The sequence below is a fragment of the Myotis yumanensis genome, unplaced genomic scaffold (assembly GCF_028538775.1).
Source record: "Myotis yumanensis isolate MYYU_CA2020_CCGP unplaced genomic scaffold, mMyoYum1.0.hap1 SCAF_14, whole genome shotgun sequence".
Classification (NCBI taxonomy): Eukaryota; Metazoa; Chordata; class Mammalia; order Chiroptera; family Vespertilionidae; genus Myotis; species Myotis yumanensis.
The window spans coordinates 9,983,364-10,011,252 of NW_027223765.1; the positions used below are offsets into that span (position 1 = coordinate 9,983,364).

The following is a 27,889-nucleotide window of genomic DNA, read 5'->3' on the forward strand; positions in this document are numbered from 1 at the left end:
TATGCGTGTGTCAGCATGTGTGTCAGTATGTGAGTGCAAGTGTGTGTATGAGTGTGCATGTGTGTCCACATTAAACTTTGGAAGGATATGTAAACTATGATTACCTCTACAGAATGGTCATGGGGATTTGAAATTTTTTCTGTTCCACTTAAAATTCCTTGGATGTGTACCTAATAACCTTGATCTTACAGGAAAAATAAAGTTTTTCCCCCTAAATGGACATGGAGAAACACTGCCTCTGCCTGGAATTGTTCTTATTTCTCCTCAGTATTTAACTTATTAGATTTATTAATACTTCAGGTAGGTGAAACTTAACTGTATTCAGCACAAACCGGGGGCTTAATTAAGGCCTGCCTTAAAAATATTCATGTTTAAAAAAAAACTTACTTGATTTTCTCTTCCATTTCTTGTTCATATTCTTTCCTTGTTATATCCAATTCTTGCTGATGCTCCTTCCGCAACATTCGAAGATCTTTCTTCAACTTCACAATCTCCTTGCTCAGCTTCTGCTTCTCCTGCTCTGCCGCTGCTAATTTAAACTCCAGGTCATTGTGCTCAGTCTCCATGTTACTAAGCGGTTTGGGTTGGACCACATGAGATTTGGACTTTTCTTCAGCACTTTCTTCCAAAATTTCTGTGGCTTTATTTTTTCCATCCCTCTGTTGTTGCAAAGCCTGTAGTTTTTCATATTTTGAGGTCAATGCTTCCATTTCAACTCTATGTTCTTCCTTCTCTCTTAATAAGTGGGAATCCAGCTCTTTTATCTTTTGCTCCAAAACCTGACAGGTTAGTTCCTTCTCCTGGAGGGTTTTCTGGACATTGTCAAGCACATTTTCCAAGTTTTGCTTTGCCCCTGTGTTTTGTTTACCTACTTCTTCTTCCATGTGCTGGGATACTATCAAGGAATATTTGCTTTTTCCTTCAAGTTCTTCTTGAAGATGATTAATCATAACTTGATCCTCGTGTTGCTTTGCTTCAGCATGCTCTAGCTTTATTAAGAGCTCCTGGTATTTGCACTGCATTTCAGAAGAAGAAATGGTCTCTTTTTTGTCCTGCTCTAGCCTCTGCAATAGCTTTTCTTTTTCGATCAAATTTCTTTGTAAAACACTGATTTTTTCCTCACATGCCTTCTGCACACAACCTCGGGAATCTGCTTCTTCTTGCTCAGTACATGCTGCCACATTTATTGCTGATCTGGGTACAACTGGTGTTTCTGACTCTGATGAACTTTCCACTGATTTAAGTTTTTCTTCCAATGTGTGAATTTCTTTTTCTCTTTCCTGCAATTTTGTATTTAGCTCACTCAAATGGCTTTCCGTATCTTTTTTATACTGCTGTTCTTTCTCTTCCATTTGAGATAATAACTGCTTCTTGATGGAAGCAATTTTTTGTTCAGCTTTCTTCTTCAGTTCTGCTAATTTTGCAGCACTCTCTAACTCAAGTCTATCTTCCAATGCTTTTAACGCCTCTTCTTTGCTTTTCACACTTGAATTAACATGTTCCAATTCTTTCTTCTTATCTTCAAGTTCAGATTTCATGAAAGACACTTGCTTTTCAAGTTTTAAGACCTTTTCTTCAGCTTCTTTGACCCTGTTGTCCTTTTCTTCTCCTAGCTCTTGAATGTGCTGAAGTTTCTGAACCATTTCGTTCTGTTCAACATCCTTTTGTTGATTATAATTTTTAAGAACTTCATTTAAGGAATCAATTTCATTTGTTTTCTGAGTAATATGCTCCTCTAATTCCATAATTCTTGCTGTTTGAGTTTTTAACTCAGTCTCTAAATTACACTCCTTTTTCTCCATCTTGTTATTCTTATCTTCCATTTCACCCTTTAAACATTCAAATCTTTTATTTTGCTGATCAAGGTCTTCCTTTAATAAAGTTATCTGCTCATCCTTTTCATTGGCTTCCTCCGTTTTTAATTCAATCTGCATCTGTAATTCTTTAATAGTATTTTGATACTGTGTAACTTTTGACTGTGCTTTTTTCTTCAATTCTGAGAATCTGTTAGACAAGTGATCTACCTGTTCAAGAGCAGAAATTTTCTCTTTACTCAGAGTTTCAACTTTCAAAGATAAATCTTGCACCCGATCCAGCAATTCACGCTGTTCCTCATCATGTCGCTCACTTAGTGATGAGATGGCTGCATCTTTCTCAGTTAGACTGACACTATTCTGAAGTTGAGCATTCAAATCAGTTAGTTGTTTATTAAGACTATTGATCTCAGATTTTTTTTCTTTAAGCTCTTCCTTCATCAATGTGACAGCATTGATGTTTTCTGATAACTCTTTCTTCAACTGTGTGATACAAGACTCTTTTTCAGAGGCAGCCTGCTGCTGATTACCACCCTCCCTCTGTAAGGCTTCTTTTTCTGTTATGAGACCTTCAATATCAGCCTTCATGCTCTTCATTTGATTTTCTTTTTCTTCTAACTGATGGGTAGCCTGTTGAAAAGAACTGTTGAGTGTATTTTGCTCTTCTGTTAGCTGTCTAAGCTGTGCTTCTAATTCAGAAACTTTGCAAGTTTTAATTCGTAGTGCCTCCTTAACTTTAGTTGTGTGGTGTTGACATTGGGAAATTCTAGAGAGAACCACATTAATCTTACTATTACTGAGGTTGATTAGTTCATTTGTTTTAGCTTGTAGTAAGGCTTCAGTTTTTTTAGCATAAATATCCAGCTGAACTGCTATTTCCTCAGACAGGTTTTTGAATTCCAAGCTTTTGTCTTCTAGGCTTTTCTTACTTCTTTCATATAAAGATTTTAAACTCTGAAATTCTTCATTTGTGGCTTTCAATTTGTTAGTCAATTCAGACACCTTAAGCTTATCTTCTTCTGACAGTGTCTTCAGTTCAACTACATGCTCCTGAAGAAAAGTATTTTCCTTCAGAGAATGCTTCAAGTCACCTTCCAGCTTTTCAAGTTGCGCTTTCAGTTTCATTTCATTTTGTGAGAGAGAATTTGTATGAGCAGACTTCTGGTGGACTTGTTCCTGTAACTCCTTTATTACTGTATCCTGCTTACCACCTTCCTCCTTCAGCCATGCTATCTCCTTGCTCATCTCTTCCTTTTCACACCCAATTATGAGGATCTTTTGCTTCAGTTCTGCTACCTCTTGTTCTTTTTCCTGTAACTGGATTTCATGTTTTTCCTGAAGTTCTTCAGCTTGCTGATGAAGCTTCTTCTCCCAGACTGAGATCACATCATTGAGTTCTCGCCTATGCACCTCAGTAAGACTTTCTATTTGCTCCTTTTGGTTTGTTTCCAGTCTTGACACTGCATCATTGATTCCAGCTGAGTTAGCCTGTGCCATTTCCAAAATTTTGGCATTGAACTGTTTTTCTTTCTGACTGTGCTCTAGAGCAGTATTTTCAAGCTCTTTTTTATGCTTGGCTTCCTGATCCAACAATTTCTTCTTTAACGTTTCTTGCATCTCCTTTGCTTTCTGCTTAATTTTTTCCATCTTTTTTTCTTGATTTTTAAATTTGGTTTCATATTCCTCATGCAAAACACTAATACTGTCTTCCTTGGCTGATAATTTCTGTTTGAGTGTTTCAATTTCTTTGCTCTGTCCTTCTCTCATTTGTAAAATTACATGTTCTTTTTCCATCAAGATTTGCTTTGTCTGTTCCTGCTCTATGTTACTATCTTTAAGTTGGGACTCATAGAGTTGAGTTAAAGATTTTACTTTTTCCTCCATTTCACTATTCTGTTTTTCAAGTTGCTGCCTTAAATCTTGTACCTGGTTTTTGTGAATGTCTAACTCAGTACAAACATCTTTCTTTTGTGTTTCAACTTCAGCTACCTGTTTTGTAAGAAGAAGTCTTTCTGTTTCCAAATTCAACAACTTCTGCTGCAACTGGGCCAACTGCTCCTCATATGCTTTTGCCTGCTCATGTGTGGTGCTCTGGTGTGACTGAAAAAGATCCAGCTTATTAGAGGCCTGCTGGAGTTCCCTTTCTGACTTTTTAATATCTGCCTCTAAACTTTCCACATGAGCCTGATGCTCTTTCAAATGCTTATCTTTTTCCTTCAGAAGAAGCCCGAGTTGATTAATTTCATCTTTCAATGCCTTCTCAGTTCTCTGGATGGACATCTCTTGCTCTTTAATAATATTGTCAACTTGTTGCTGGTGATGATTTTTCTGTTCATCCAACTTGGCCTCCAATTCCTGCTTCACTTTATCTGCTTGATTCTTTAGTATAGAAAGTTCCTCTTCTAGCTGGTCACGGGCTTTTAATACTTCTGACAGTTCAGAAGACAATGACTCCAATTCTGTTTGCTTCACATCTAGCTTTTCTAATGTCCTTTCATTCATCTCTTCTATGTGGGCCTGGAAGAGACTCTCTTTGTCTTTCAACAATGTTTCTTTTTCTTGTTCATACTTTTCTCTAAGTTTTTCCATTTCAGTCTGATGCTGTTGCCTTAAGTCTTGGAGTTTTTCAGTCCAAAGGTTATCCTGCTGATGCTGAAGGCTTTCCAATTCTGTCTTGTGTTTTTCAACCATGATTGTAATTTCTTCATTGTGCTTATTTTTTTCAGCTTCCAAATGAATAGCCAAATCTTTTGATTGAATTTTGCTTTCTTGTAAGCTTTTTTCCAAACAACTTTCTAATTCAAGAATTCTCTGTTAATAAAAACAGATGTATTTTTATTAAGTACAGTCTTGTGTATTAGTAACAATAGACATGACCTGATGTCTACACCTATTTAAAGATTAAAATTTGGATGAATAACTCTACATATCACACCAAACTAGAAAGGACAAAGAATCTGTCCTCAATTCCTAAATGAATTACATAACAAAGAAAATATTCTATTTTGAGCACAACTCATAATTCCAGATTCTTTCTATCTACATGGATAACTATTTCAACTACCTATATTTCAAGAATATTTTGAATGGATAGTCAATAAGAAATAAATTATAAAGTAGATAACAATAACTATTGGTAGAAAGATGGGTATTTTTTCTGTGCTTTTTTAAGGGCTATAATAATATTCTATTGCTTACATAACTTAATTTTGGAAGATAAATAACGTATATGATTTTTCAACCCCAAAAATTATTATTCAGGAGATAACTTGAAAAAAGAAGAAACTTACACAAATTTTACCAAAGATTACTATTGCTTCATAAAAAATATCAATCCTGACTCTGAAGGAGAAGGAGCTAAATAAGGCAGAGCCACAGAATGTCAGAGCAGGTCTTTGGGAATTACCAAATCCAATCTCTTGATGTAACAAGAAAATTAAGGTAAAATTAATTTGCAAAGCTAGCAATTGGAAGATCTAGGCTTGAGTACCCATTCCCCTCCATCATGTCATCTTACATAAATGTTGGAAATGGGAAAATAAAGCAGTTTAGAATTACAGGTAAGTGTGACTGTTTCACTATCTAAATCAGAATAAAAAGTTTGAATAAATGACATCAGCCAATTTATTCAAAACAAGGTGTACATTTCATATACTCCTGAGGGATGGGCCCAAGGGCCTTAAAAATGTACACATTGAGACACATATATAAATATGTTTATTATAAGGCTATGTTTAATATGGGAAAAACAAACGTAAAAGTGGGGCATTGAAATAACCAAACTGTCATACAAAGAATAAATTATGTCCAGATAAAGCTGGACAGGCAGGAAGGTACCTCCAAAGTGAGGCCAATTCCTAAGGACCAGGGTGAGTATGCAATGGAGTGGAGATGCTAACAGAGTGTGAGTGCAAAGAATCAGCGTGAGTGGCTGACGGTACTGCAGCCAGCTATAGGCAGAGTCAGGAGCACCCTGCAGCAAACACCAAACCTCTCCCATTAATAGCTATTACTATCAAAAATGAAGTGCATGTATATGCAAATCTAACTCAGTAAAACAAAGCTTCTCTACAAGTGGAGAGAGAACATAGTTCTCATATTCAACCAATTTGAGCTCTGGAACCTGAATATTATATAAACTTACAGTTCTGTAAGTCTCTGCTTCTTGCTGAATGTCCTGAAGTTTATTTTCACTCTCTGTGAGGATCGCTTTTTTCTGCAACTCTAACTCTTCCAGGGCCAGAGTTTCTTGCTGTTCTTTTTCTTGGGTGATCCTCAAATGTTCTGATTGACATTTTTCCTGTGCCAAAAGCAATACCACCTTAGACCCACATAAATCTTCAGCATTCCCAAAGTACTTCTATAGCAGTGGTTCTCAACCTTCTGGCCCTTTAAATACAGTTCCTCATGTTGTGACCCAACCATAAAATTATTTTCATTGCTACTTCATAACTGTAATGTTACTACTGTTATGAATCGTAATGTAAATATCTGATATGCAGGATGGTCTTAGGCGACCCCTGTGAAAGGGTGTTCAACCGCCAAAGGGTTCGCGACCCACGGGTTGAGAACCACTGTTCTATAGGAATCACACATTTCATTTGATCTGCACAGCAGCCCTGTGAGGTAGGCAGTATCATCACCTCTCTCTTCCCATGCTCTAGTCTACAGGAACAAGACACTGTGCCTTTTACAGTGTGGTCTGGCCAGTCTTTGCCACAATTACTATTGATATGAAAAATCTTATTCCAGTAACCCCACTACATCTACTATTTTTCCACTACTTAAAATGGTGTGGAAAACACTGCTGATGTGAAAGGTCACACAACTGCCACTACCTCTTCTCTGCACTCCAGAGTTTCCTTTTTAAACTCTAGGCAGAGAAACTAGATTATAAATTTATGTAATTTGTGAGAAACAACTCTTTATAATAGAAAGCCCCACATGGAAAACCAGTCAAAATCAGAGGATTACAAAAGAATACATGAATTTGCTCTAGCTGGTTTGGCTCAGTGGACAAAGCATTGGCCTGCAAACTGAAGGGTCCCGGCTTCAATTCCAGTCAAGGGCACATGCCCGGGTTGCAGGCTCGATCCCCAGTAGGGGGCACGCAGGAGGCAACCAATCAATGATTCTCTCTATAATTGATGTTTCTATCTCCCTCTCCCTTCCACTCTGAAATCAATAAAAATATATTTAATAAAAAAAAGAATACATAAATTCAATCCATAAAATTCCTATAAAAGCCTACATAATTATTTTCGATGATCTGGGCTCTTTTACTGTCCCATCAATCCTGAAAAGCTTCTTCTTTGATTGACCTTATTATTTGTCAACATTCACCATTTGAAAAGCTCTGACAGTCCCTTTTCTGCCTCCATCCTATCCGTTCTTGACTCAAAGATCAATGCTGCCAGCAGTCTGACCATGGAAGCTAGGGGTGAGGAGATGACAACTTCTAATGCTGTGAAGTTGACCTACAGCAAAAACATAATACTTACAAGAGCTGCTTTCATTTGCTCCTGAAATTCCCTTTCTTGGGTCTGAAACTTCTTAGTCATCTCCTGCTCTTTGCTGGCCAACTCTTCTTCATGAAGCTTCTGTAGTTTAGCAATTTGTTCTGAGGATTTCTAAAAATCAGCCAGATAGTTAAAGTGAAACATCCAGAATAAAATATGTAACTCTACAATCAAATAATACTGTTACAGTTCAATTTTCAAGCTACAACTTTTTAAGAAGAAAAAACAAAAAAATATTTCCCACATAAATCAAGTCACCAAAGTCAAAAGTTCAAAGAAAAATCAGTAAAGTATTGCTCATTTAATATTGCTGCTGCAGTAGTCAGTCCTGCGGGGTCGATGCCTCTTTTCCACGTTTTGCAGGGATTCCCTCACCAATCAGGTTTGTGAAGTACAGTAGAGGAAATAAGGATAATCGCAGAGAGGGCGCTCCACTGTGGTCAAGCTGCCCAATCTGCACCCATCTAATTATGTCTAGCTTTCCAGGAATGCACAATTTATCAAAAACTATTGACCTTGCCCTGGCTGTTGTGGCTCAGTTGGTTGGAACATGGTCCCATACACCAAAAGATTGTGGGTTCGATTCCTGGTCAGGGCACATACCCAGGTTGCAGGTTTGATCCCTGGTTGGGGGCAATCGATCAATGTCTCTCTCATATCCATGTTTCTTCCTCTCTCTCTCTCTCTCTCTCTATCTCTCTCTCTCTCTCTCTCTCTCTATCTATCTATCTCTCTCTCCTCCCTCTTTCTCTCCCTCTCCCTCTCATTGAAATCAATATTTTTACATGCTACTGACCTTGTTCTTTCTGACAGAAAGACTTAATCTTATACAAATGTCAAACCTCCCTAAATAAGTATAAAATTTTAATATAATCAAATAAAAATACCAACAAACTGGGGTGAGGGGTCCACTAAACAAAATAAAAATGTAAGAAAAGCCAATACTCTTCTGAAAAATAAGAGCAATAAGAGGAAGTTATCAAATAGAACATATTATAAACTAGAATAATTATAACCATGTAATACAACACATGGTCAGGAAAAGCAGTGGGATAGCAGAGAATCCAGGGAGGAAAAAACCCATATGTAGCATTATAATAATTCAGTATGTAATAAAGATAGCATGTCATGTCAGAGACAGAAACATGGATTCTTTTAAAAAGTGATTTGGAGACTACCTAGTAGTCATCTGGAAAAAAATTAAAGTTGGCTCCCTACCTCACCCCTTATATTAAACTAGAGGCCCAGTGCATGGATTCGTGCACACTGAAAGGAAATTAATTAGCAGATGGCTGACGGCATAGTGGGACTGGGCAAGATGGGCCAGACATGCCCTGAAGCCAACTTCCCGCAGTCCCTCCCCGGCCTGCCACATCTGGGGCGGTGCCGGGGCTCGAAGGGCATCTGCGGAGTAAGTGGGGTCTGGCAGGTGGAGTCCCTCGGTCTGGCCTGCGGGGATCGGGCCAAAACTGGCAGTCCGACATCCCCTGAGGGGTCCCAGAGTGTGAGAGGGCACTCTGTAAAGTTGTCATCACTTGGCAGCTCCTACGTTGAGCGTCTATCCCCTGGTGGTCAGTGCATATCATATCTACCGACCAATCAGCCGGTTGGCCAGTTGGCCGGTCGCTTAGCCTCTTATATATACAGATAAATTCTAGTTGAATCAAAAATGTAACCATAAAAATTAAAAGCAGAGAAGTGTCAGAAGAAAACATAGAATTTTCAAAAATGATCTCAAGTAAGAACATATTTTTAAAGAAGGACAATAATCCAAATAGCATTTTAAAAAAAAGAAAATTTTCTGCATGGCCAAAAACAACTAATAACATAAACAAAGTCAACAAGTAAAAAACAGGGAAATTATTTGGATAAAAGCATCTTATATTTGAACAGAGAATTCCTACCATAAGTAAAGAGCTTCCATAAATTGGTAAGAAAAAGTCCAAGAACCCAACAGGAAAATGAGTCAAGGATTTGAACAGGTAGCTCTAAAAGAAAAACTACAAATTCTTTTTAAACATATAAAAATGTGTTTATCATACTGGTAAGAGATATGAACATTAACACTACAATGATATCTTTTTTTAACTAGTGTGGAAAGATAACAAAGTTAGGCAACACCATCTTTGTGAAGGGGGGGAACATATTCTAACACATTACTTGTGAGAATATAAACTGTCCTTCATGGAGTTTGTAGCAACTATGCAATAATTTAAAAATAACATAAATCTCTGCCTGAGTAATATTCTACTTCTAAGGAATCCACCCTGAAAAAATATATATGTGAGCAGATAAGAATACTCATCTGCAATAGTGAAAAATATACTAAATATCTATTAGTTTAAGACTAATTAAATTATGACATTCATATAATGAAATCCAGAGCAGTCTTTAAAACAAATGGGCATCATTTCCCTAGTGGTTTGGCTCAGTGGATAGTGTCAGCCTGCGTCTGGGTTCGATTCGGTCAAGGGCACATATCTTGGTTGCAGGCTCCTCGGGCCCTGGCCCTGGTCAGAGGCAACCAATCGATGTGTTTCTCTCACATCAATGTTTCTCTCTGTCTTTCCCTTTCTCTTCCACTCTCCCTAAAAATCAATGGAAAAATATCCTCAGGTGAGGATTAACAAAAAACAAAAATAAATAAATAAAATAAAACAAATGGGCATCATTATCAATTACCAATGATAAAGAATAATCTCTAAGGCAGATTAAGTGAAAAGGCAAAATATAGAACAGTATATATAACATGCTATCTTTTGTATTTAAAAATTAAAGGAAGATTTTAAAACATAAAAGAGAAATCATATGCAGAGACTACCTCTGGGAAGTATATACAAAAAGATATAAGCATTTCTCATCAAAGTGCTTTATTCCTATATCTTGAACATCATGAAATGGTCAAGTTCTAAAATACAAAATAACTCTTCTTTATACTCAAATATTGTCAGAAAAGTATAAGACTCAAGTTTTCAAATTACTGTAGCCCATTTCAATCTAGGATTATTCTTACTTTCATTACATCAACAACCTCCTGTTTCACCCGACTTAATTCTTGTTGAAGACTGATGCGTTCTTCCTCACTTGTTTTTTCAAGAGCTTTTATTTGTTCATCCATTTCTGCCTTCATTTTTCTCCGTGATTCTTCTGTTTTTTGGGCTGTACTCAAAGCTTTTTCAAGTTCCTCAAAAGCTATAATGAAAACAGCAGAAAACAAGTATCTCAAGAAATACTATCATCGAGCTAAAGTGTTTTACATTCAATTTAAAGAACTAAGAGCAGCAGTAGCAGGACAGGTTAAAAAAACTCATCAGTGTTTAAGCCAGGAGATACTTCTAAGTGGTTCAACAAAGCCACAAGAAATGTTCAGTCACTGAATCCAATTTGTTATTGAGTTCTGGATTAGGATATACAATGTGTATATGAACTGAAGCTCAGAAGTCTGAAACAAATATTTAATTACTAATGGTTTCCCACTCTACCCACAATTGCCCTTAGGGATAAGAAACTCAATGTCTTATACCTACTTCTGTACTATGTAATTTTAATTGCTTTTTTTGTTTGACATGCAGTTATCTATTATCAATAATTAGTTAATATTATTTATTCACTAGGACATTTTTAATGTAAAAGTTATTCTTTGACTAATCTTACTTTTAAAAACCTGTTAACCATGTAGTAAAAGAATAGAATGTTGTTGTTTTTAACATTTACTGGCTGAATCACATAATTAAACAATGTATTTTGAAATGAAACCTACTTCCTGTATAAATTTTGAACTAGGACCGTTAACTAGAAAACTTTATCTAATTCATTGGTGTATAGAAAAGTACTACCAGCAGGGAATTCTTAGGTGAAATAAGTAAAAATCAGGGCTTACAAAAAACAAACATCTAGCCTAGAGTATTATGATCTTGAAGGAGGCCAAACAGCTCACCCAGATCAAACAAAATTAGATGTGTTGGGTGCAACAGCTGGGTAACTTGGCACCAAAAATATGTATGCCTGTATGTTTATGTATATTTGTGTGTATATGTATATGTGTGTTTGTGTATGTGCATGCCCATGTGCAATGTATATGTATGTGTATGTACATGCACACACACTCTCTACTGGCATAATGATACCCTGTTAAAAACCTGCTGTTTTTATCATTCTAGATTATTTTCTCTAGCCCTCATAGAATAGAAGACACCAGACTTCTCTTTGCCACTGAGATGGGCTATAAATAAAACATCAATTATTAAGACAGGTTTTTAATCCTATCAAGAAATGTATGTCAGGGGGGATAGTTCATTGACATATATGGGGGATTTTCACTCCCGGTGGTCTAAGAAATGTGGAACTTTAACCTATGGTATCTCGGAGGGAAAATCCTTTTATTAACCACACCGTGGCTTAACGGAGAGTTGTTTAAGCACAGCAAGTTCATACCTAAAGGCAGAATCTGTTCTAAAGCATTTTCTAAATAGCAAATTGCATTAGTACAGAAAAAGGCAAGAAAGGCTGAATTCTACTAACAACTGGGAAACATAATTTACATTGCTTAACATTTAAACAAAAACTTCTCTAGACAACCATGTAACTTTGACATAAAAACAAATCTATCTGATTTATTCATTTTATATGTCCAGAGCATAAAACTAATGTTGACACTCTAAATTTCAAAGAAACATTAATTAGCTGAAATTATTTTTAAAGATTCCTATACTAGTTTTACTGGTATTTGTCTGCCAACAACAAAATGATAATTCTTAGATATAAATATGTTAGAAAATAAAGTATTTAAAAGACAATGTTGTCTTTGTTTAATTTAGATATTCCTTTACTATAAATTCTAGTGCTGCCCTGGCTGGTGTGGCTCAGTTAGAGCGTTGTCCTGTACACCACAAGGTTGCAGGTTTGATTCCTGGTCAGGGCACATACCTAGGTTGCAGGTTCGATCCCTGGTTGGGCATGTTTCTCTCTCACAATTGAAGTTTCTCCCTCCCTCCCTTCTCTCTCTCCTTCTGCCTTCCTCTCTTTAAAAATCAACAAACATATCCTCCCCTGAGAAATTTTTTTTTCAAATTCTCATGTCAAACTGAAAAAAAATATCTCACTACTAACAAGAAATTTCATTTCCTAATTTCTTAGAAATCAAGTAAAGTGATCAATTATGGGAAAGAGATTCTGTAAGGGTGCTTACTGCTTAGTTTGTGCTGAAGGTTTAAATGTGGAAAAGGAAAACATGGAAAAAGGAATGATAACATTTTTAATGCTTGGATGTCATCAGCATCTTTGCATTACTGTCATTATTCAGCATGTAAAATTATAACTTAGCATTTCAAAGCACTTCTCAGAAATATTTTAAATCAGGCTCTGGAGAACCTGAAGATATTTTTTATATTCTTTCAGCAAAATAGAGTTTTAAATGAAAAACTTTTGTTAATTAAGCAAAATAAAACAAAACTGTATACAGTCAATTCCAAATGAATTTTCCTTGTTTTTAGTTTTAAAATTCCAGAATCCAGTACAGTATAAAAATAGATGTAGTGCTCTCACTTTTTCGAACAAAATAATCCATGCCACGAAGTTTAGATATAATCTTCCAATAATGTCGTGGACGAGGTAGCCGAGTGGTTAAGGCGATGGATTGCCAATAATGTTTTCTAACCACAACCAGAAAATTTTAGAATATTCTCCTGCATTAGATTCTAATTTTAGTGTTCAATCCACTGTTCTTAAGTCATTTGATTATCCATCATAATAATTAATTAGATCTGGTTCCACAGTTCTTTCCATCTAAATTTAATCTTCTCTCCCATCTTCTGCTACCATGTCAGAGAACCATATAATTTTACTAGAGACCTGATGCATGAATTCATGCAAGAGTAGGCCTTCCTTCCCCCGGCTGCTGGCACTGGCTTCCCTCTGTCACCTGGGACCCGGGCTTTCCTCATAGGTCTGGCTTCATCCAGAAGGTCGTCCGGAAGGACATCAGATCTAATTAGCATATTACGCTTTTATTATTATAGATACCTAGAGATCTTTTTTTTTAAGTTTTTATTTCTTTCAAAGAGAGGGAGAGAGAAAGATAGAAACACTGACAGGCTGCCTCCTGCACGCCCCCTACTGGGGATTGAGCCTGCAACCCGGGCATGTGCCCTGACTGGGAATTGAACCAGCGACCTCTTGGTGCATGGGACAACGTTCAACCACTGAGCCACACCAGCCAGGCTACCTAGAGATCTTTTAATTCAATGTCCTTATTCAAATGCAAGAACTGAGGCACCCAGTTTTTTCCTCAGATAATACATCAACTTGAATATATAGGCTTGATGATAAAACTTAAAATTGTATTTAACAAACAACTCTTACCTTGCATTATTTTTAAAAACTAAGAATGCTGACATTGATCAAGTTCAAGTGAGCAATAATATATCTTACTAAACCAGAATTTTTGGACCATGCAATTACTGACGGCTTCTAACTCAATAAAATGTAGCATGTTATACCTCAGACAGACATAAAAAAAACTCAACTGCTTTCCATTCTCATCTTCCTTTACAAAAATGCTAAATACAAAAAAAGGCATTAAAACACATTGCATATATACACACATAGGAAACGTATTTCAAACCCATTCAGGATTCTACATTGTACCACAAATGAAGCAACCTCCTTACAGGAAGTCTGTCTTCAATAATGAGTCCCATTTCAATGCTGAAGAGGATACACTGAGAGTTTACTTACTAACCAGAAACATCTCACTTTCTGATGTCGCAAAAACCAGGTACACTAAATTGGTGTCCCAAATGAAACTATGCTAGGATCTTAATGTGAGTACTAAAGAAGTATGTTCTGAACATCTACATAGTTTATCTTGCAATTACCAATGAAGGACAAGTGAGTGGGGAGAATGAAAGCATACATCGGCACAGCTGACAAGTCTCTGCCAACATGCAAGAGTGCTCGGGAAAGCCACGGTCACAGCACACACCACCGGGACGCTAAGCACAAACTGCCACCGAATGTTGCAAGAACACACTGTGTTCTTCCAAAGCAAAATTCAATGTATCTCAGGCAATTTTTATTTAAAAAAAAAAACTTTGAAAATATTTCTAGGCAAAAATTTAACGGTCCTCCGCCAAAAGTAAAATATGGAGGCCTTTTATTGCTAGCTCCTTGTTTCCACTTCGAATGAGGTTCATTCGCATCTATGGGAACTATAAAAGGGACAAATGCTCACTGCAAGAGTTAAATGAGAAATGTTGGCAACAGCTCAATAATCCAACCATTCATTCATCATATATTTTGGATGTCTGCCATATGCAAGCTACTGGGTGACATAAAGAAAATTTTCCACACACACACAAAAGTTGAAGTAGTAAGAAGGGGAGAGAAATAGAAGAATTAATCCTTAGGTAAAGGTAGGAAGAATGTGGCATTTGCTTTTGCTACTTCACCACCTTTTCCTGTCCTCATCCTTAATGCCCTTACTAACCGTATAACAAAAGCCAGAATTCTGAGATTCCAAGTAGCATTACGGGTTTGTTGCACTGTTCCAGAGGACATGTTACTATAAGAATAACAAGACCCACTTCTACTCCCACTACAGACAATAAACAAACATGCAGAAATGTGGGAAGGTTGCCAGTCCCTCAATGAAATGCTGATCTTAAGAAGCTGATTGAGAACATCAAAATATGAATAAGTAAGCTAGCGCCTAAGTCTTTATCCCAGCAGAAAAAAAAAAAGCTGCAAAATGCATGTGATATTTAACTAAAACACAGGTTATACTACAAAATGAATAAAATGCAAATCAACAGAAAAAGCAACCAGAAGAATTTTTATCAGAATTCCCATCTAATCGTCAAGACCTGTGAATAAAAGCAAATCTAGTGGCAGTTTTCAAAGTGTGATCCAAAGATCCATGGGTCCTGAGACCCTTTCAGAGGGCCTGTCAGGTCCTCCCTTTCCAAATACATATCTACATGAGGGGAGATTTTCTTCATATATTTCAACCAAAACAACACATCACAACAGATTAAATGCAAAAACAGATATAAAATCCAGCTATCTTCTATTACGCTAAACAATGAGATTAGCAAAAATATAAAACAAGGCCACTCTGCACACAAAATTGTGTTTTGGAAAATACAGGTAATTTTCATAAAAGTATTTAACTAATACTATGTAATAGGCTTATAACTGTTATTTTTAAATGAACTAAACAAACATTTTTAAATTTTTAATAAATATCACTACATATAACCCACATAAACAAAAGCTCTTTGTAATCCTCAGTAAATTGTAAGAGTATAGAGAGGTCCATAAGACCAAAAAATTTTGAAAACCACTCCTCTAGAGTTTAAGTGAAAATAAAGTAATACTACCACCCAGTGGCACAAACCAGACACTGCAATATTTACATGTAAATTGGGGCCTTCGGATATTTAATAAACATCACATGTACCATGGAGATCTACTTTTTAAACTACTTTCCAAAATGCATAAGAAAATTCATTCTGTAGATCAATTATGCTTTGACTTTTTAAAATGTATAGATCTATCCAAAATTTCATGTACTTTATAGATCTATATAAATTTCATGTTTTTATATAGATTTATCTATTAAAAAACCTTAAAAACATCAATCTGATCTTGGAAAATATTAGGATAAAGCTGAGTAAATGAAGGTATGATTCTGTAGAAATGTGTTCTTCTGCTTGCTGATGTTTTCCAGAACAGTGACAGTGCCATAAACAAGTGCAGGGTAACAATGACTACCTAGATATATGGGTGCATAGCTACTACTGTAGAAATGTGTTGAGCACCTACAAATACATGACTATTAAATAAACGATCTATAATGAATAAAACTCTAATTCCATTTAAAATAATACATTTTTCCATAAGCTATTCATTTAGTGCCAAAATATGTAACTTATCTAACATGGCAGACTTAACTGTACTTTAAAGCATATTTTTTTTCTTTTTGCCTGAGAAACATGGAATTTTCTTTGTAAGGCTTATCCTAAGCACCATGATAAGAAAACAAATAGCCCTTACCCCAGTCCTGTTCATACAAGGCTTGGGAAAGGCACCATGATTCACTTATTGGCATGTGTGGATGCACAAAAATAAGATGTTTTGTGAGACTTAAGACTCCAAGAAAACTCTGTTACATAAATCATCAACAACTAACAAAGCACTTAAATATACCTGTGATTTTTGTTTATTATATAAATATGCATAAATCTTATATTTTATTTAAATATATAAACTCTTTTAAAGGGTCTTTCAAACATCAAATAAATACGTTCTACTGAATGTCTTTGGTGTATCAAACCTATACTATACAAATTAATAAAAAAAATTTCCTCCACAAACACAACATGGCAATAAAAAAGCAAAGAATGTCATAAGCTAATCTAAGTTTTTAAATGCAGCCAATCATATAAAACACATAACTTCAGCAAAGACAGGGTGCATGAGAGGGAAACAGAGCTTGTTACAAAGATAGTGCACTCTGGAAACTTTCCTAATCCAAGCAGAATATTTTATTAATCTTGCATACTTATAGGCAAGGACATTTTAAAGGAGGGGGTAGGAGTTAACATTCTAACGTGAGTTCTCTTTTTATATTGGCTTTATTTAAATCACTTAAAGGTAACTAAGAAAAAAGACTAAAAGTCTATAGGTAAGAATTTACCCTGAGAAAAAATTCAAATATGAAATGGGTTGTAGCTCAGGATTGTTATAGTATTATTCATAATAGCGTAAATATAAAATAATCTAGACATTAATCTGTAGGGAAATGGTTAAGTAAATGATGTGCATGCATTCTGACACAGCTATTAAAATGTTAGTACTTTAGCAATGTGTAAAAGTACTCCTAATATAATATTAAATGGAGAAAAAGGAGCATGCAAACTTGTATATACAATATGGTAAAATATTATTTACAATAATGTAAAAATAAGAATTAGAAAAAAGACTAAATGAAAGTGTACTAAAACAACAATGATATACTTTCATTTTTTCTTTTTTCCAGTGTTTTTTGTAATACCCTGCATTAATAACTAGCCAACTACTCTCACCTCATATCCTGGTTGAAACACACACACACACACACACACACACACACACACACACACAACCTAGTGTGAATATTAGTAGCATTAACTTTTTATACTGGTACTGTATTGAAGAGATAATATTCTAGACAATTAGCAATAATACCTAGCACCCATAAAATACAGCATTATGCACTTAAGCTAAATCATCAGACTTCTCTAAGTTTAAAAATCTGTTTACTTAAAGATATTACTATCTGTTCTTAAGTGGTGTCTAGAAAGAAATACTATCAACAGTTGTAGTAAAATGATTATAACAAATGTATTTATTTGGTTTTTTTTACCAAATAAAATAAATAATTTTAACAAGACAAGAATGATATAGTATGATACTTTAAAAAAATGCCTAACAATTCCACTAGAAAGTAGAATAAGTACGATAGGTTGATATAGCATCCTAAATTAGGCATGTCACCATGTTCACATAGTCTCAATATTTTATGATAAAATTCTCCTTTTGAAAAATAATAAACATTCCAATTTCTTTTGTCCTCCAACATATGGGAGGCACCACAGTTCATCTAGAAAAACTAAGAAGAGCAGTGCAATAGACTGTTTTCCATTAAAAGTATGGGGAATGTATTGAACCAATTTTGACCTCCAGAATAAGCAAGCCAAAGAAATACATGTCAAAAATGATTAAATATATCAGAGTTAAACTTTTTACAGTTGAAAATACATTAGGAGAGTTTGTATTCTTTGGTAATTATTTTATACTAGAGGCCCGGTGCACAAATTAATGCATGGGTGGGGTCCAGCCGGCCCGCCTGATCGGAGGGGGGGAGGAAGGGAGGGGAGACCGGGGGCGGGACCAGTTGAGGGGAGGGGCCATGGGGGATTAGCCAGCCAGCCCCACCCCCTGGTTGAACTCCCAGTCAAACTCCCAGTAGAGGGACAATTTGCATATTAGCCTTTTATTATACAGGACAATTTACTTCTAAAAATCTTAACAACTGCAAGCTTTAATATTGTTAATGTTTCCTTCACATGGCCAGCACTTATGTACAGTAGGTCTCGGGTTATGTCAGAGATCCGTTCCTACGGCGTGACGTAATACGATTTTCGCCATAAGTCGGAACCCACCTACATCACTCACATGGAGCACATACATAGCAGTTAATGATGTGAAACAGTAAAAAAAATTTTAAAAGAAAGATAACAATTCCTGACCTTTACTTGTGGTAAATAAACAATAAAAAACATAAAGCTCATATGTACATACGTCGAAATGACGGAACTTTTTTTTTTTTTTTAAATAAATGGGAGATGGCGACATAACCACAAAACGACGTACGTCGTCGAGTCCAATGTAACCCGAGGACTACCTGTATTTAGCCTTTGAATTTTAACTCTAAGAAAAAAACAAATATTTAACAGAGCAATTGAATTCTCCAAGAACCAGATGATGTTCACATGCTATTTATGGAAACTCTACTTCCTTTCAAAGACCTTTTCTTACATTTAGCACTAAGTTGTAATTTTTTTTGTCAGTTGGCATATACACTTTATATGTGAAATGTCTAAGAATCATTTTATATATGAACAGTTCAGTTCAGACTCAATTATGACCATTAGATGAAATGCAGTGGGTGCCCAAAACTAGTTTCCATAATAGACTTAAAAGGCAGTATCTTCACTGTGAATGAGTTACAACTTTCTATCACAGCCCTCAATAATTATGACCCAAAATAAAATTTTAAACATCTACCACAGCACTTAAAACTGTAATCCAAAGACTTTCCAAAGGGAATGTATATTAAATAACTTTAAGTCTTAATCCTATCTTTATTAATTTTTAATATTTTGACAGTACTATTAACAGAAATTTTTCTCAATTTACAAGCTATCAGTTATTTATAAAAATATAGTCTTATGTAAATCATATTTAAAGACAAAAAACATATGAATTTTGAAGAAGCAAGAGGAGGAAGACTATTATTAAAGAGGTGACTAGAATAGTTATCTGGAAAATTTTTATCCCACATGTGAATTAACTACAATCTAGTTTCTACATTTCTGAAGCTGCATCCTGGGAATCAAATCCTCACCAAATTCAAAGACCTTTTTTTTAAGTTTTCATCCTATCTCCCCCACTTCTGGAAATGCCTCTGATATTCCCCCAAAAAAGTATAACTTTCCATAATTCCTATGACTTCTTGGTGCCTTTTTAATTGATTTCTCTCTGTTAAACTCATCCCTCTGGTTAAGAGCAGACTCTGGACTCAAAATGCCTGGAATCAAAACCTGACTATACACTTACTCTCTGTGCATGAATGTAGGTAAGTTATTTACCTTCTATGTTCTTGGGTTTTCTTATTTGTAAAATGAGAATAATAATAATAATACCTACTTCATAGGAATTGTGATGATTAAATATAAGTACACACACAAGTAAATACAAGTGAGGCATTTATAATAGAGCTTTGCATAAAATAACTGTTAGCTATCAGTAGGAGTAGCAGCAGCAGTGCATACATAGTGGGTATATTAATCAACTGAAAATCATTCTGCCACTGGTTTTACTACTGCCAATGCCATTACTACAACTGTAAAATCTCATCTTTTAGAGAAATCAGTCTCTCCTACAGATTGAATCATAGGCTTCGACCTTAAGCTAATGACTCCTAAAAGTTGCTACATTTTCTTATTTCAAAACTAGAGGCCTGGTGCACAAAATTTGTGCACAGGGGTGGGGGGGTGTGGAGAAAGGGGTCCCCTCAGTCCAGGACATCCCTCTCACAATCTAGGACCCCTCAAGGGATGTAGCAGTGTGCCAAGTGGCAGGCAGCCAGAGAGGAGCCCGAATCGAGGATGGTGCCACGCCACTCGCACTCATCCCAGCCCGCTGCGCCTGCTGCTGCTGCTCAGTAGTGCTGCCGTGGAGTCAGGAGAGGCTCCTGCCATGGCAGCTGCGCTCACCAGCTGTGAGACCGGCTTCTGGCTGAGCGGCGCTCCCCTTGTGGGAGCACACTGACCACCAGTGGGCAGCTCCTGCATTGAGCGTCTGCCCCCAGTGGTCAGTTCACATCATAACGACTGGTTGTTCCAGTAGTTCCACCTTAACAGTTGCTTAGGCTTTTATTATATAGACTAGAGGCCTGGTGCACGAAATCCGTGCTCAGAGGGGGGAGGTCTCTCAGCCCAGCCCGCACCCTCTCGCAATCCGGGACCGCTGGCTCCTAACCACTCACCTGCCTGCCTGCCTGATTGCCCCTAACCCCTCTGCCTGCCTGCCAGATTGCTCCTAACCATTCTGCCTGCCTGCCTGATCACCCCTAACTGCCTCTGTCTGCCTGCCTGATCGCCCCTAACCACTCGCCTGCCTGCCTGATCACCCCTAACTGCCTCTGCCTGCCTGCCTGCCTGCCTGAAAGCCCCTAACCACCTCTTCCTCAGCCCCTGCCACCACAGCTTCATCCGGAAGGACATCCAGAAGGTCATTCAGCTGTGCAGTCTAATTACACTTTTATTATTAAAGATTCCTACAAGTTAGTTTCATTTGAAAAGCTCATGATTGGCTCAAATTCAAAGCATTTAATAAGCAAACTCATCATTTCACCCCATTCCTCAATTTCCCCATTTAGATGTCCTATTCTGATTTCACACTATTAATTCAGTTTCCTAAGCTGAAAATTTGGAGTCATCCTAGCTCCCTCCTTTTCTTCTGCCCCTCGGAGTTGATGAAATACCAAATTCTGCAGACTGTACATTTCCTCCTTCCCAGGCCACAATCCTAGTTGAGGTGGCCCAAAGCACTCAGTCCCTCAAACCTGGATTTCTACCTTTGCTTGTAAGTTTGACTTCCCCTTCATTTCTTTTCTCCATAAAACACTAGCTTCCATACATTATACTTTCCTACTACTGGTTTCTTTTTGCCTGTACAACAAATCTAAACTCAGCTACTCACCTTTTAAGATTTTAACACATTAAGTGCCTAGCCTGTTTTGTCTTCCGGACGGAAAGTATAGTGTCAGTCACTGGTGACTGACTGGGCACTTAATGTGTTAATAGTTCCTTCATAATCCAACTTTGTTCCCCACTTCAGCAGGAATAGTTTTCAGTTGATTTACACACCCACTAAGGTCCCTGTGCCTGTTTATGGTCTTGTAGCCTCTGAAATGTGTGCTGCCCCACCTCACTCTTTAGGCCCATCCTATTCATTTGAAGCCCAACTCAAAACTGACATCCTCACTGACCTAAAGGCACCAGTTCATTCTGCCATCTCCACTTTCTAATGCCTCTCCCTTCTTTCCTAGCATTAATCAGTATTGTATGAGAGGGCTGGTTGGATCAAAATACTATGCTGGTCCCTACACTTTACAACCTAGCATTTATTATGTCAAAACATAATACTATTATGTATAACACTGAATTATTCATTATTCCTTTAAAAAGCAGACTATAAAAAAAAAGCAGACAAGAGCCTTGGCCGGTATGCTCAGTGGTTAGAGTATCAGCCTGGCCAGTTTAGGAGCACATACCTGGGTTACTGGTTCAATCCCGGCCCTCGTCAGGGCACGTGCGGAGGCAAGCAATCAATGTGTCTCTCTCACTTTAATGTTTCTCTCTCCCTCCTTCCCTTCTACTCTCTCTAAAAAAATATAAAATAAAATAAATGGAAAAAATATCTTCAGGTGAGGATGAAAAAATAAAAAGCGGACTATATCTTATACTTTGTTTACTCTAAAGCTGTAAGATAGCAGTTATTTAAGGCAGTGATCAGCAAACATTTTCTATAAAGAGCAAGACAGTAAATATTTTAGGCTTTGCAGGACACATATGGTCTCTGTCACATATTCTTCTGCCTTTATCCAACTACCTGATAATGTAAAAATCATTACCAGCTGAGAACCCTACATAAATAAGCCATAGTTTACCATCCCTGCCTCCTCTGAGGAACAGTCCAGTGTATTACACAGAGTCTCTACAGCTAAGCATTTCTACCAATCTTTAATTTTTCTAAATTGGTTGGAAAAGTTGCACTTTACATGACTTTTGAGCTCTAACATAAAATGAGTAACCCCTGAGTTCTTACCAGCTCTTTCAGACTTTTCTTTCTGTTCCCGTAATTCCTCTCCCTGGGTAGTCATCTGTTTGATGCGACTGCGAAGTTGAGCAATTTCTTCTTCTTTCATCTCCAGGGTTTCATGCATCTGCCGTTTTGTCTCTGCTATTACCATTCCCTAAACAGAAGGGAAGACTCTAAAGTGTTTGCATAACAAAACTGCATCATCAATAGCATGTATCAAACTTACTTTAAAAGGCAGAAAACAAAATACTCCTTAGTAAATACAGCATAAGAATTTTTTCATTATTTTATAAAATGAAATCTGTGTTTTTCACTATATACTACACTGTCTACTGTAATAACCTTGGTTATCTGACTTATCAGTGTATTTTTTATTTACTGATATCAAAATAGTAAGCTTAATCTTTTAAGTATTAAAAACATATTTTAGTTTAAAAACTTATAATCTTTCTATGAATGTTTGCCATATTTCCCCCATCTTGGTAAACAGTTTATAATGAACAAAATACAGCCTTTTGTATTTGGCTCAGACCCATCATGAACTATAATTATGAATCTGCGCTGTAACGTGAAGAAAGCCTCAAAGGCTGCTGAGAGTGTAAGGTTCTGCTGCCACACTGGGTGGACCAAGACCGTGGTGCAGATCTACCTGCTTTTCTCTTTCCCCTTGTGAAAGTCTATGTATCCACCACTAATTCTTATCATGTCAGTGAGGCACCTCCATTCCTCCAATTTTCTAATTGCGACTGTCTTCCCACTCTCAAATAACCTACACAAGAAATGAAGGCCACCAAGTCAGTCATTCATGACTAACAAAAAAATGGGGTGGTTTAACTTGTCCTTGAAAAGTAAGATTTTGTGACAGCTATTACCTTAAGAATAGCTTTCAGGGTTTGTAAACCCCTGCTTTAATGTATGACTCTTCCAGATGGCTAATTAAATGGACAGTTAAAAACTGGGTAAGTGAGGCATTATTATATAAAATTTCAAAACAAAATCATGGCCTTCAGTTTCCCTAAAATACCAAATCACAATAGAAAAAGGAAAGAGAAAAAGAGGGCAGTGAAACCTACAGATTAAAAGAAGTTTTAACAGTCATATCAATCACTTGCAATGAAAGAATCTTATTTGAATCCTGATTCCTGATTCATAAAAATGGAAAAATAATGTCTGAGACAAAAGGGAAATCTGAAACTAACTAGATAGTTGATTGTATTAAGAAATTAAATTTTTTATGTGATCATGATTATGTGGTTATATTTTTATAAAAAACAGAGTCCTTTACTTTAAAGATACATTAAAATACTTGTGGAAGAAATGATAAGATTTCTTGCATTGTTCCAAAGGGTTGAGGATAATGGGGGTGGGAATGTACAAATGAGATAAGATTAGCCATGCGATGTTAACTGTTGAAGCTGGGTGATGGGTTCATAGGAATTCATAACATTAATCTTTCTACTTTTGTAAGTGTTTTAAGTTTTTCATAATAAAAAGGCTTTTTTTTTTAAGTGGGCCTTCATACATTGTATAGAGTAGAATCTAGCAAAATGATACTATAGAATGAAAAGATTGCCAATACATTTCAATACAATGGCTCTGACATGTTCTTAATTGCATGGCTACTGTAGCTATAAAGTAGCATATTAAAGAAAATGGTGGATGGTGTATAACCAACTGGGAGCTGCTTTTTAAAAAGGACCCAAGAACTTGGAACTGAAAGAGTTAAGTCAAAACTATTTGCCCATGAATTTTTCAGTTGTCACTGCTGCCACAGATACAGCTGCAGCTCTAACTCTACACTACCAATCTCTTTCTATTTATGCTTGTCTATTTTTTAGGCAATTTATCTAAAAGATTATTCTGTTTCCATTTTATTTGAAAGACAATACTTTTATCATCCACATTTAGCAATGCCTTAATTATAAATAACTTTTCTCTGAAACATGTTATATACTATAAACAGATTTCTTTTGCAAGTTATTCTAATCTATAAATCAAAATACTGAAATCCAGAATCAGAGAATCAGCTTCACATGACACAAAACTAATGCTAACAGTTATATAAATCTAGAAATTAAAACAAAAATATTTTTCATGGAAGCAGCTGCAATAATTTTGGAAAGCAGAGGTCTGAATGCTTCCAATTGCTTCCAAAAGTGAATTTAGTATAAGTATTGTTTTACCTTATCTTGTTCAAGCTGTTCAATTAAGTTCTTTGCATCACGTAATTGAGTGATAAGTTTAGTCTTCTCAGCCATATGAAGCTCCTAAAAATTTTAAAAATTTTAAAAATTCATTTCCATCTCTAATAAAGCTTTTCCTCATATGAGAACTCTAAACATTTTATCTAATTTGGATACTTTTCATAGTCTAGAACAGTACACAGGATGTCTCAAAAGTATTGTAACTGATATGAAGCCCAAAGCACTTGGGTGCCCTCTCCACGCTGTCTACAGGGGAAGGAAGAAGGCTTTGCAGAGGAAGTGCAGGCCACGCTGGGGCCTGTGCATCTAGCTTGATGGGGCTACATTAAACAAAACGCATTTGCTCTTTACCTTAATCTTTTCTAGCTCTTGAAGTCTTTCATCTAGTTGTTCCTGCAGTGCTTCTTTTTCGCTGGTTAACAGCGTACATTGTTCCTTACGTGACTGAATTGTTTCCTTACAACGCTGCAGTAGGTTCTCTTGACGCTTAACTCTTTGCTGAAGTATTTCCAGTGAGTTCGCAGAAGCTCCATCTCCAACTAGTAACAATAAAGCAGCACAAGCAGGGGCAGTCAGTGAGGAATATAAGGGCTTCATGAGAACAGTTAATTCTGTTAGTACATAGGACTGTCCCAACACTCTGCTATACTCTAAACCAGATCAGCAAGAGAGAGGCACCCTTCCTTTGTCTTAGCTCCCATCCCAAAAGGATTAATAAAGTATTCCTTCCAATGTATTCTAATCTGTCCCAGAAAAGAGTTCTGGTAAGTACACCTTTTTCCATCTCCTTACATTTATGAGTGAAGTTTTCACACCTCAGGGGAATTTCAGGACCCCTTACAAGATGGTTGCTCAGACAGACAGCTACTGTGGCTCTGGCTAGACCAAAAGTTTATCATAAATCTCTTGGAGACAAAGAGTTGGTAAATAAAAAGTAGAAATTACATTGAATATGCACCTCAAAGAGTAGGGAGGACTATACGTGGATTTTAAGAAAAAAATTAACTACTCTTTTCCAGTTAGATAGCAAATAATAGGGCAAGAACAGACACCTTTGAATGCAGAAACATGTAAGTAATATTACTTAAAAACTTATAAACAAACAATTACATATTCATTAATCTCGAGTAGAACTATCCTGTTTATATGAAAACTATTGCTATCAATAAAACAGTATAAAAATTTTTTTAAAGTATAATACATTTATTTCAATTATAATGAAAATGAGGTGCTACTACTCACAGATTGTCAAGTCTTAAAACAATTACTTACTTTCTCCTGAATAACAACAACAAAGAACTAAAAAAACAACAAAAACTCTTGCATCTTCCTGGAAATGTTAGGATCAAGAGTACTTTACACGTCTATCTCGGCCCATGTCTAATAGCTCAGATCCTAGAGTCTCTCAACACCCTCCTCTGGTTTTTAAATTAACGTTTTGACAAGATGAAGCTCACCTACTGCCACTCCATCACTCTCTGTGTTTTCTTCAGTGACGCCTTCAGCCTGTGGTTCCATTTGAGGGAGTGGTTTTGTTAAATCAATATTCATTGGGCCATTTCGTAGCCGTTGTTTCAGCAGAGAAACCTAAGAAAAATGTGCTTCATTAGAAAAAAAATGATTCAAAAGAAAATATAGCAGTAGTACTTTCTTTACAACAGAGAGGACAGAGTAAAAGATACTTTTTGCTATACCGAGGGAAACAATTAAAATAAAAGTTTACTCCCAATACAGTTGATTTTTTTATTTGTTACTTTCAATTATATCACAGTTAGCCAAAGGATAATAAATCAACAATTATCCTTAAAATTAACTGAGGAAAAGCAAAGAGTTTTAAAAATACCCCATTTTTAAAAACATTTGGAACCTATTACATATCCCATCAAAACTCCTTTTATTTTTCTCTATTCAAAAATTTCACACTTTTAATCTCTTACCTGAGTCTGGAGAACACTGATATATTGATCTTTTTCCTCTAAAGATGCATCAAACTCCTCTTGGAGATGTTTCTTTGCTTGCTGGTCCATTTGGAGCTCCTAACACATAAAGGATTTTATAGGTAGTTTTTAGCATAAAACAAAAAATACAGACTTGAAGTTTTCAAATTTAAAAACATAATCTGGATTTGCATTCCTCTTAAGATAAGGTATCAGCAACAATAATTAAAAGATCATCAGTATTTAAAACATTAGTATTTTTAAAAAAACATTAATATTTACACCAGCAAATAAGTTTTGATCCTTCAAGAATATAAAGATCCAAGAATAATATTTTGTAGTTGTAATGAATGCTGAATTGAGGATAAAAAAAATTCCTGAGACTTCTACTCAAAATGCTGCTTTCTTTAGGTCCTTAATGAGCCTTCCTAACTGAATCCAATGATCTTTACCTCTGTGCTATAGCAGTCACCATAATGATCTCCTCAGCGTACCTGCTTTCCATGGCTTCAGGGCTCCTGTCTGTATTCCTGTCTCTAACAGTTTCCTCTCTGTTCTTCCCTGATTCCATTGGCCTCTATCCCTCTGGGCTGTCCTGTGGCCTCGGTGCTTTTCCCTTACACTTACTCCTCTGGCATGCTAGAAACTAACTTCTAGAACATTTTAGATATCCCATCAAAACACCTCTATTTTTCTGGGATTCCTACTTTTCTTACCTGAAGTCTTCCTCTGACTTGATCCATCCCTCACACATTTGCTAGAAAATTTTCCTCAAACAATATTTTCAAGGACTTATAAGCAACGCCCTCTTCTTACACTGTTTCAAATTTACTAATTCTCAAAACACTGAGGCACTAACTGTCCTCTGTTCCCCATCACACCCACATTGCCCAAGATCTCTAAGTTCATTTACTGTTTTTTTCACTAAAGACTCCTAACTTGACTTTCCCTCACAGTAGTAGTTTCCTAATGATGGTCTTCCAGAACATGTCCAGAATGAAGTTTTCATGAATCCATGGTGAAATAAGAAATAGAGGTCAATGTAGAGAGTTTTTCTTAGATTCAAATCTTTTATTTAAACAGCTGTACTTTATTCTAAAAATATGTCCTTCCTAACTTTTTATTTAAAAAAACTTTTATGAGCCCTAACCAGTTTGGCTCAGTGGATAGAGCGTCAGCCTGCGGACTGAAGGGTCCCAGGTTCGATTCCGGTCAAGGGCATGTACCTTGGTTGCGGGCACATTCCCAGCAGGGGGCATGCAGGA

At 36.4% G+C, this 27,889-nt stretch overlaps 1 protein-coding gene across 6 annotated transcripts in view; it reads right to left on the reverse strand.

The window, feature by feature from the left end:
* GOLGA4 (golgin A4) overlaps positions 1-27,889 on the reverse strand; it is an 87,037-nt gene that overhangs the window by 25,451 nt on the left and 33,697 nt on the right. For 5 of the 6 annotated variants that reach the window (XM_070391692.1, XM_070391689.1, XM_070391688.1 and 2 more), the window contains 9 exons: positions 26,625-26,723; positions 26,145-26,274; positions 25,039-25,226; positions 24,667-24,750; positions 22,490-22,637; positions 10,347-10,525; positions 7,316-7,444; positions 5,959-6,114; positions 388-4,625 (listed from right to left, as the gene is read on the reverse strand). In XM_070391692.1, the coding sequence (XP_070247793.1) occupies positions 388-4,625; positions 5,959-6,114; positions 7,316-7,444; positions 10,347-10,525; positions 22,490-22,637; positions 24,667-24,750; positions 25,039-25,226; positions 26,145-26,274; positions 26,625-26,723 (5,351 nt within the window). The remainder of the gene's footprint in view (positions 1-387; positions 4,626-5,958; positions 6,115-7,315; positions 7,445-10,346; positions 10,526-22,489; positions 22,638-24,666; positions 24,751-25,038; positions 25,227-26,144; positions 26,275-26,624; positions 26,724-27,889) is intronic. The other variant, XM_070391691.1, reaches the window with a different exon arrangement.